This window comes from Sitophilus oryzae, unplaced genomic scaffold (assembly GCF_002938485.1).
Source record: "Sitophilus oryzae breed Bouriz unplaced genomic scaffold, Soryzae_2.0 scaffold_1062_pilon_pilon, whole genome shotgun sequence".
NCBI lineage: Eukaryota > Metazoa > Arthropoda > Insecta > Coleoptera > Curculionidae > Sitophilus > Sitophilus oryzae.
In genome coordinates this window covers 1,603,533-1,615,418 of record NW_022145685.1, presented here as the reverse complement: position 1 = coordinate 1,615,418, position 11,886 = coordinate 1,603,533, and the positions used below count along the sequence as shown (strand labels likewise).

Genomic DNA, 11,886 nt, shown 5'->3' with positions numbered 1-11,886 from the left:
AATTTAAGTCGGCCATATTTGAGGCCCATCACGGTGTACCTAAGATTTTTGATATGCTCCTTCCTTAGTCTTCTTATTCAAAGTAGCATAACAAGTCTCGTTGTTTTATCTGAAAAAATAAAAAGTTATAGGGGTGAGCCACTTTTGAGACGTACCCAGTACAGTATGTCCCGAATTGTCTTTACAAGACGAAAAACCTTTTTATTATTAACATTTTGAGACAAATAGATACTTTATAAAAAAATAGTAAATCGCAAGACCGCAAGAGTCTTGCACTGTCGGTCTTAGTCTTGATCTTGCAAAAAATGCAAACTAAACCAAACCAAGACCATTCTCACTCTTCACTGATTATAGCCAATAATACCTCAATTTTAAATCACACAGTTTTTTTTTAAATATTTTTACTGTCTATTATTAACTGTATCTGTTTAGCAGAATAATTATTCGTAACTTTATCAGCGTTAAGTATAATGGGATAATAATTTTTTTTCATAATCTTACGAAACAGGCCAATCTAACAATATTCAATTGCAAATTGCACTGGCTGTTTTATATTCCACATAAAAGTAAAATTCAACAAGAAGGTCAACCACAGGAAAATAAGACTTTTCTGTGTGCTAAAACTGGGGCTTTCAATCGAATTGCATATCGTTCACTTTATAAACCTCCGTGGTGCGTTTACGATTACAAAATGCATAGTTGGGTAAGCCAATCTCGATCCTTTTTGCTCGATTTTCATCCTAATTATTTTTGTTGGTTTTGTACGGTTTTTCAGGTCGTTCTTTTAGTTTGCTCTTTTGCCGCGGCCGTGGTAGCCCTGCCCTCCGGTCCAGGCTACGGTGGAGTCGTACTCTCAGCACCGCAGTATGGTAAAAAGTTTTCATTTATTTATTTCCAATGTTGTTTTTTTAAGAATGTGCGTTGTATTGTTATACATTTATGTAATCGAGTTAATAGCCTTCAAATAGTTTGTGCACTTATGGACAAACCTTAGATTTGCAAACTCTGACATTTAGTGCTTAATTTATTCCATAGAAAATAGATCAATAAATCAGATAACCCGCCTTTATGATATCAAAAGAACCACTTTTTCATTTTACAATGAAACAGTAGCTTTGAAAAATTGAAGTGTCTATATTAATTATTATTCACCCTAAGCAGCACTCTTTCCTACTTATTATTCTTCCTATTCCCTAAATAATTAAAATCAACTTCATTCATTTTTACAGGGTGAGCCTTAAAAAAGTGCACATATTTTTAGAGCTTGTAGATCTCGAAAAAAGAAACACCGTTTCTCTTTTTCTCTACTGTTTTCTCTCCGAAATTCCAAAATAGCGAAGTTATTTTAAACGAGGATTTTAGAGGACAATTTGGAGAGATTTCTCATATAAAAATAAAATTTATTTTTCATATTAGCAGAGATCCGATTGTGCTTCGTTTCATAGCTACAGGGGGTTACATTTTTTTCGATTTATTATATTTTTCTTCCAAATTAACACTTTTAGCGATTCAAATGAAATTTTGGTGGTAAAAGTTACTATAAGTGCAACATATTTTAATGCTAAAACAATGTCGACATATTCGCCAGGGACGTGCATATGGGTTTTGACTGGAATATTTTTCTAATAAAAACATGTGAGCCACTTTTCTCTTTTGTTAGCAAAATTGCGTAGGCCATTTGTATCTTGATATTTTGTCGATTTTGATATCCTTGAAAATTGCGTTTATCTTATCAAGGAGTCCGAAATGGACAAAATATCAAAATACAACTTAATCGGCATTGATATACTGATCGGCAAGTGATAACCCATATGTACGTCCCTGCACTTATTTTTACATGAGGAGTCTCCTCGCGAGGGATGGCATATACTTTTTGAAACACCCTATAAAAAAAATATTTTTATTTTAACGCATTTACTTGTATCCCTAAGTGTTAAAATGACTTTTTTATATTTTCAATCACGTCGTAAATATTAATACCGAGATTAATACTTTTGTGACGTTTGAAAAAAATATATATTTTTTTTAAACTGACAAAAAGTGTCAAATTCAATTAGTGTAACCATATTTTTTTGATATACAGGGTCGTCCGAACTGTATTCCGGAAACTTCGCCAGCATATTCTATTATATATTTCTCTTGTTAGCAAAATTGCGTAGGCCATTTTTATCTTGATATTTTGTCGATATAAGTTAAAAAGTTCTTATAAATGTATGTCCTAAAATGTTTAGTTCGGGAGATACAGGGCGTAGAAATTTCATTTTTATTTCGATTTTTTCCAAATAATTTCTCTAAGTATCGTCAATATTTGGATGAAAATTGTTGTCTGGGAGTTTTTTGACATCAGAAATTTGGTTTTGATGTCAATATGGCTCCTACTTGTAGAGGGCTCCACCTACTTTATTTTAACTGATTTGAAGAGTAATAACTTTTCGTCTGTATCTGTATAAAACTACTGAGTAAAAAAATATACATTCACGACATATTTTACTTAAAAAAGGTCCGTTGGTAAAAATTGCTAGGAGTAATGGTTCTCGAGATATTTAGAATCTAAATTATCAATACCTATCGTCATTGACATTATTTAAATATGTTGACTAAATAGTTATTAGACCGAAATCATAAATTTGAAATGTTTTTGTGTCAAAAGTTCGACAGAAACCGTTTTATCATAATTTTTTTGGAAAAAAAATTATGATTCATTATGAAATCATTTTTTTGGAAAAAAAAATTATGATTAATTTAAAAAATAAACATTTCCCAAAATTATTATTTCAGTCAAATAACTATCTGCTCAAGTTGTTTATTTTTTGTCAATAATGACATGTATTGACTATTTCCATTCTAAATATCTTGAGAACGGTTTCTCGTAGCGATTTTTACCAAAAGACAGTTTTTACGTAAAAAATATCGAAAATGTATATTTTTTCACTAAGTAGTGTTATACAGGTACTGACAAAAAGTTATTACTCTTAAAGGCAGTTAAAACACATGTAAGTGGCGTCCTCTACAAGTAAGAGTCATATTGACATCAAAATCAAATTTCTCATATCAAAAAACTCCCAGCCACCAAATTTCATACCAATATTGACGTTACTTCAGAAATTATTTGGAAAATATCAAAATAAAAATGAAAACTCTACACTCCATATCTCCGAAACTAAGCATTTTAAGACATACACTTATACGAACTTTTTTGCTTATTTTTATCTGCAGAATATGCTGCCGAAGTTTCCGAAATACAGTTCGGACCACCCTGTATAATTACTTACAAGGTATCCTATGATCGAATTGAAACGGCATCAGCAATGGCTATGAAATGAAAATCGCTGTCATTTTATATGCAAAATTATATAGGATATGTCATCGATCGTCATTTCCAAGCCAACTGGACACCGTTTTTTTCGATCATACGGTATTACTTTTAGATCTTTTTATATTTGCAACGTTCGAAAAAGAAATTGCATGTTCTATTCGGAGTAAAAAATAGACTATTATAAAATATAAACGTAGGTTTCATTAACAACTTTGGGTATCTTCAACATTTGATAAATACCAGTTTTAATCATCATTAGTTAGCAGACAATTATTGAATCTTCTCATGGGGATGGTTAAATCTCATTTTAATCAATAGGCCACTACGGTCGTAGTGGAGAGAGTGAATATTGGTTTAAAAAGATGTCATAAATTATGGCTAGTAAATTGTGAGTCCAAAGAGGAATAAACATTCCTCTGTAAAGTAGATCTTTGTCCTAAAGTGTTCGGTGTTTAAATGTTCATTTTAAACTATATTACAATTTTATAATTCTATAATTTTTACGTTGGCTGTACAAATTGCCATTTTGATTTTGAATCATAATTAGTAAACATAATTTTTGTATTTGTTCTATTTCATAACCTTTATTCTTTCAATTTATAATAAATTTAGGAATGTTTCAAAGTGACTCAACTTTGAATAAAAATGAGATTGTAGTAGACCTTGATACGGTTATTACATTTCTATTTCACAATTGGGAAACATTCAATATTGACTTTGACAGTTACTTCTATTTTTGTCTCGATGCAATTTGTATGCAGTTTAGAGTTCAATAAAAAAGAACTAAGACAAATAATTTAAATATGATTGAGTTATACAGTGTGAGTCTGAAGGCGGACTCTGACGACTAGTGTACATACTTGACAAATATTTTTTTTCATAGCAACTGTTAAAATTGCCTTATATCTATCAAAAATAGTAGATAAAATAGTACTTTAACCGCAAGGGTAGATTAAATGATACTTTAACAGCGAGGATAGGTTAATTTTTTAATTGCTTCCATTTTTGAAAATTTTTGTATTCCTTTTCATAAGTTATAAGTATAGTAAGTGGAAGTAGTTTGGATATGACGTTTGTCGCCTCAGCCTGAATATCTGTTGGTAATTTACTTATTTCGTTTTGAGCCATTTCTGTTCATAATCAGCAATCGACACGAAAGAGAATTAAAAAATATTGACTCAAAACTGACAACTAAAGAGACAGCTTTATTTATTTGTCAAATTACATAGAAACCAACGCCAACCCAGCACAATATTTTTTCTATTGGTAATAAATTCCTTGAAATAATAATTTCTGAATATTTTTTAAAACGTAACTCGCTATGGAAAAAAATATTGTTTTATACGTTATGTAGCATCTACTGCAAGAAATTCTGGAAAAGTTTTCATTGCACTTTTCATGGTTGGACTTTTCATGGTTGGATGAATGAAAAGTCCTCTGAAATTATTGTGGCTGAAATATTGGCACCTGAAAACAGGGTAGTTATTGGGACTAATAAGACGATAACAGAATATTTTAGTTTACCGTATTTAGCTTTAAGTATATTTAAGCAGCCATCTAAGTTTTCTTTTCTTGATTGATCGGATATCTTCATATTTGTTAAATCTTGTAAAGTAACAATTTTACCAGTACTTTTTTGCTGTATCATTTTTCTATTGGCCTTCATATTCAAATAATACTTGACGCTTTCCTTCATGTTACTGGAAAGTTTTCTTTGGCTAGGGTTATGTGCATGTAGAACCTACAAAATATATCTTTTATGAATAAAATACTGTTCAAGCAAGAATTCTAAAAGCATACTATATGTCAACTAATCTGTAAACTTACCTTCGAAGTGACATGATTGTGCTTCATTTGAACCGATGTTACCTCGAGTGCTTTTCCATCAGACGATGCTTTGAATCTTACATGTACTGGGCAATCTTCTTTAAATGTCCAAGACTGTCGAATTTTTTTCCCACTGCCCTTAAACTTCTTTCCACCAGGATTACTTGCATATAGAAGTTGATAATAAATCAAAGAGCTTTCTATTGGTCTCACAATTTTACTGCTTGCAATTGTACGGGCATCTCGTTTCCAAAATGTTGTGTACGTATTTTCACCAAGATCCTCAATCGCTTTCTTTGCGTCAGCGAATGAGCTGAACCTATCTCCAATTTTCAGCATGCTTATTTCAGTCATGAAAAATAATTAGGTACCTAACTAACCTAAAAATATTTATAGATAAATTAACTGATTAATAGATTATTAATCAGAAAACTAACTGAAACACTTACTCAATCCTGAACCGATAATATCCAGATGTACACCTTAATTAAAATCAACTTATAGCACTTAGCACAAATTGTTACTACAATAATAGTGCAAACGCGACGAAAAAAACATACCAAAAGGGCAACGGAAAACGGAACACAAATTGATTAACGGCATTTTAGTACGCGACCGTTCGACGGCATTTTAACCAAAGCATTAAAAAGCCGTCAAGTGCTGTCTATTAACGGCATTTCAGTAGGCTACCGTTTAACGGCAGTTTAAGTACAGCGTTAATGTTTTCGGTCGACGATAAAATATCATTTCATCGTCTTGTATAAAAAATAACTATTATTGGGATATACCTACTTGCCATGTGTAGTGTTTCCTTGTGTAATTATTTACTGACACTCGTCGCGCCGCGTGAGCGCCGAGCATCTAGAGTCCTGAACGAGTCATAACCAACGAGTTAGTGTCTGCCTTTAAATAAGCGCAAGTAGATATTTTCAGAGGTGGTACATCTCGATAAAGGCCGATTCAGACGACTCGGGCAATTGGCAAGTACGCCAATATTTGCGTACTTGGGAAGTAGACTATCCTTGTAAACAACAGTTTTTTGCAACATGCTTGGCGCTCAACAATCCTCCCGTGACAAATAATTGCACAAGGAAACCACTCTCACAACATGGCAAGTACCGTATGACCGAAAAAAACGGCGTTCAGTTGGCTTGGAAATGATGACCGTTGACATTCCCCTTATAATTTTACATATAAAATGACAGCTATCTTCATTTCATAGCCATCGCTGACGCCGTTTTTTTTTCGATCATACGGTATTACTGTTACATAACATGTTCTCTAACAAATATATAGCTCCCGTATATAGCCTTTAACGCCTTGTGGGAGTAGCAAGGTACAGCTTGCAATGCTAGAGCCGTTCGGTATACAAGGAAGGTAATGTGGCTAGCACTACGCTTCAACCGCCTATTATTACCTCAGGATTGTGAATCCCAAGTACCTACTCATTTAACGCTGAGTCGACCTAAGTACCCAAACTATTTTTATTTTAATAAAAATAGTCGGCTGATCCAATGCCGGGTGTAGGATTCTAACCCACACCTTTGAGATTGGTAGAAGAGAGCCTGTATCTCTACGCCATCGTCACCGGGCACCTTATGGTATTATACGGTATATCCCAATAACAAATGTTTGTCAAGTACACGAGTCGTCAGAGTCAGAGTCCGCCTTAAAAGAAACATTTCTCGCTTAAAGAAACTCTTTAACATTTTTCAAATAAGTCCAAAAGAACCGAGTTATTTTACTTTAAAAAAAATGTTTAAATTTTGAAAACCAATCTATATTTTCTGGATCTTCTTTCTTGTAAATTTAATATATTTATTAAAATTTAAAAAAAAATCAATTTTCTTTTTGCAAAAAATTCCAAAATTTAAAAAAATGGCTATAAAAAACTCATAGTCGTGTTTCTGGGGTCGAATTATCATCCCCAAAATATATTTGTACTTTTTCAAGACTCACCCTGTATATAGAGTTCTTATTTAAGATTATAGTGGGTATAAGCGCAAACCTAAATTATGTATTAAGACGTATATCAGGAAAATATTTTAACTTCTACAGTGTGGCTCAAAAAAGTGTGAGTGGATAGGGATGATTTTTTTAAATGGATAACACTCTGTATATTATTGCATTTTTGGCTGCCTTTATGATCACTTTACATAATCCTAAGATATTATTAAACATGTTTTGAAATTTTCAGAAATATTAATAAAAAAATCTTTTTAAACCTTTTTTAAACAAATTAATTATTAAAAATACAAAAAATATCCTGAACTCAAAACTATGCAGGTATTTACTATAGTTGGTCTTTACTTACCTTGCTATAAATATCGTAATCTTTAACCATACAGAGTGTTTAAAATTCTATACCCAAACTTTCCAAAATAAAAAATATATTTTCTTTGTTTCTTTCCTCTAATGGATTCCGTATATTATTTTTTTGTTAGATGGAGAATTAAAAAAGGAACATTTTTTTGTATTTAGAGTACACGTTTCAAAATTTTTAACGGTTTCGCAGATATGGCTTTTCCAATAGTAAATTTCTATCAAAGCACCCAATGAATTTTTTAGATATTTTACCATTGATAGAGCATGTATAAATACAGCGAATATCTGCAAAACCGTTAAAACATTTCAATTATCATAACACCAAAATGTTTATATTTTAATTCTCCATCTATCAAAAAATATTATACAGGTTGTTCCATTTACAAAAAATATCCCGATCCACCCTGTAGAAGCTCCAATATCAAAATTGTTATAAGTTCTTTTTTATAGAACCTACAGACACAAATTACCTATAACAGATGCGAAAGAAAGCGACTGCATCGGAAACCGCTTGGCAAACTCGACACGCCTATTGAGTGGTGTAAATACACCAGTCGTTTAGTCCGGAAACCTATGCTGTGTCGTATTCGCTTGCTGGAATGACATTGTGCGTGGTTATATGTTTCTTTTTAAAAACGCGTGTAGGATTTTTGTTGAACTTTTGAACTGTTATTTCTAAGTTTTGGTAATTTGTATATCTTATTTAAAATGGGATGCAAATGTGTTTATTTATAAGGAAAAAAAAGATATTTATGGTATAAAAAATTAATTTATTTAACAAAATTTTATTAAAAATGTGACAAAATAGTTACCTTTCTATTGGTTCTATCGGACTTTTTTCGACTATATAAATCTTTATTTGTAAACTTTAATACATCAAATATTTTCAATCTAATAAATCATTTAATGATGTAAATAAGAGGAAATTTCTCACGTGGGTGGTCAAATTTTATAGTTTTCATTATATCAAACAGCCTCTGAGAAATGTTTTCAACTCAAAATGCCTTTAATTATGTTTGACTACATCATTAAAAAGGGTCTTCAAATACATCAATGTGATATTTGTCTAAAATTTGCAAAAGAATCCGAATCTCTGGATAACTCGAAATTATTTACCCATTTAAAAGCCTTTGATCATGAAAGTGGAAAAATTTGTTCATTTTATTTACAGGCTGGAAAAATTATTTATATTAAATTTTGATGAGTTTTGCACTGAAGAAAATATTCAGAGGCTGTTTGATATAATGAAAACTATAGAATTTGACCACCCATGTGAGAAATTTCCTCTTATTTACATCATTAAATTATTTATTAGATTGAAAATATTTTATGCATTAAAGTTTACAAAAATAAAGATTTATATAGTCGAAAAAGTCCGATAGAACCAATAGAAATGTAACTATTTTGTCACATCTTTAATTAAATTTTGTTCAATAAATTAATTTTTATACTATAAATATCTTTTTTTTTTTTCCTAATCTCCTACGAGCTGATATAATATGACGAGCAATCTATTAAATTACTGTGAGATTATACAGAATAGTCCACAGACTTCGAGACATAGGAAAATCAAGTCCATTTAGCGTGTGTCCAAATTTTGACAAGTTTTCAAAAATGACAGTTTTGTTTAGACTGACGTTTAATTTCACCTGACTTCTCGGTGAATGATTTCTTTTTATGGGGGTACATAAAATCTAAAATTTACGGCCATGAAGAAATTCAAAACTTGGAGCAGTTCAGGCAGAAAATATTTAATGTCTTTGACACTGTCACCCCTGATATGTTATCCAATGTGAGGAGGGGATTTTATGATCGTTTGGTTTAATGCAAGAGGGAGGCACTTTTGAACAATTTTTGTAATTTTTTAAATTTCATTATCCTGTTTTTTTACCGTTTACCCATTACCTACCTTGACGAACATGGGAAAACGAAGGTCTTTTTCAGGACTACAAATATTTTGATTGAAAAAATTGGTAACTTTTTTTGGATTAAAAAACAAAAGTTGTTAATATAATACCAATTTAAAAGTGTTTTAGTAGTTTTAATACACACTATGATATAAAATTTATTATTATTATAATGTACATTATTAATACTATTGTTCATTCGAAATGGCATTAAGGCCCAATTGCAACAATGATTTAAATTTTTCTTAAAGATAAGTAGAGCTTAGAATGAACTGTATTTATATTTACTTTAATATTCACCTTAAATGAGGGAATTTGACTGATACAATTTTTGAATTTGAATTGTTTTTAATGATACTAACAATTTTAGTTCAATTTTTAATAAAATTTATTTAATATTAATAGAAATCCAAGAGATTTGAAACCTCTTTTAGCGATTTATAACATTCTCAAATGAATTACAGGTGCCCTTATTTTCTAGGAAAATCACACAGCTTTTTTCATAGTCGCTGCAGTTGCTATAGCTATAAAAAAAAACTAATTTTTTAAGGTCTGAAAATTGCGACACACGCTAAATGGACTTGATTTTTCGTATGTCTCGAAGTCTGTGGACCTTTTTGTATGCCTCGATAACATATTGGTGCAGATTATTTTCACCCAAACAATAATAACCCAAACTATACATTGATGCGGATTGTCTATGAACTCTTTCTGAAGGTCACAGAAACCTGAACGCGTAATTCGGTGTTCTTTCGCATCTGTTATAGGTAATTTGTGCTACAGATGCCTGACCGAGTGCCTGACGCACTGTTGGAAAACACTGTATGCAGGGTGCATCTCAAAAGTGGCTCACCCCTATAACTTTTTTATTTTTTCAGATTAAAAATACGAGATTTATTATGTTAGTATATGACATAAATTAAGATTGATTGACGTATTCAATTGTTTTCGGTCACTTCCTGTTTCACCGGAAATAACAACAACTTTTGATTTTTAAATTGCACTCTCGGTATTTTTTTACTTTATTCTATAGAAAATGATACTCTGAATAGAATGACATGTCATGTGTCAACTTTTCACATTTTCGTATATATGTATTATTTGAAATGGTAATATGCGGTTCATAACGACAATTTGACTCGAAATACCATGTATCTGGTACCAAGTTATTAGTAAAAAAATGTTTTTTTCCAAATATGCTAATGAGCCACCCTTGTTCTATTTGAAAAAATTGAGATATGATTAAAAAACGACTTGGGCATCTATTAACCGGCCAGGACAAGACACGAAAAACATTAGATTATCAAATCTATTTTTCCAATTCAAAATTAGTGTTTTTATCACAGCCATGGCACTCTAGATTGAAATTTAAAATACAATTTTTTTGTAAGCGAAAATGACAAAAATTGACATATGATATGCCATTCTATTCAGTCTCATTTTCTATCCAATACAGTAGAAATATACCTAGGGTGCCATTTAAAAATCAAAAGTTTTTTTTCCGTTGAAACAGGAAGTGAGCAAAAACAATTGAATACGTCAATCAATGCTAATTTATCTCATATACTAGCATACCAAATCTCGTTTTTTTGTCTAAAAAATAAAAAATTATAGGGGTGAGTCACTTTTGAGACGGATCCGTTACAGAAATATTGTTTAATAATATTTTTTTTGTATTCTCTAGGTGAACGAGCAGAATTAGATAGAGCCTATGTAGTACCGACCGGCTACGCGTACCAACCGGAAATCAAGATCGTAGAGAGGCCACCTGAAGCTATCGAATATTACAACCACGTCCAGAAGGAGCACCAGAAGAAGTACGAGGAGAAGGTTCTTAAAGACGCTTACAACAAGTACTTGGATAAAAAAGTAGCTTACAAGAAAGGAAAGGTTGCCGCCATCTTCGGCAAGGCCGTCGAGAAAGCCATCGATTTGAAAGCGGTGCTGACTCAGCAAACTCTAGAATTCATTACTAAAGTAGCTATTAAGACGGCGGCTAACTTAGCCAAGTCAGGAGTGAAAGCCAAAGTACATAAGATACAAGAAAAACAAACACCAGAGTATGCTTATAAATACTACTAGATACCCAACACTTTTTTGTTAATTTTACATATAAATCAATCACCCTTAGCGTAGAAATTTAGAGTATTTATTTAAATAAAGAATAAAACATTAGTCATTGTAAATATCAGATATTTTTGTACATAGAAATAAAAATATATGAGTACTTAGTGTAGATACATTTACTTTCATTTTTATTTGCCTATTACATATAATCTTACAAATAAGCATGTAACTAAATGTATCAAAGTTGTTAATATATTAAAAATAAATCAATTTTGCATATTATTGTACATAGTCCTTGAGAATATGAGAGTGACAGGCGAAGTATATTGTTGGTGGTAATTAGTATTTTTTCCATGAATATCATGTTTTAATGGGGGAGTATATAAATATCAGGTGATATAAGGAAATAAATATAACTCTACGTAATATATGTATTTTATTAAT

At 31.3% G+C, this 11,886-nt stretch overlaps 1 protein-coding gene across 1 annotated transcript; it reads left to right on the top strand.

Annotated features, from left to right (window-relative positions):
- The first annotated feature begins 560 nt into the window (after positions 1 to 560).
- Positions 561 to 11,721, top strand: LOC115878374. The gene is made up of 3 exons (XM_030894851.1): positions 561 to 703; positions 776 to 869; positions 11,060 to 11,721. Exons 1-3 carry the CDS (start codon positions 692 to 694, stop codon positions 11,455 to 11,457), a joined length of 504 nt encoding a protein of 167 aa, XP_030750711.1. The 5' UTR covers positions 561 to 691; the 3' UTR covers positions 11,458 to 11,721.
- The last annotated feature ends 165 nt before the right edge of the window (positions 11,722 to 11,886 follow it).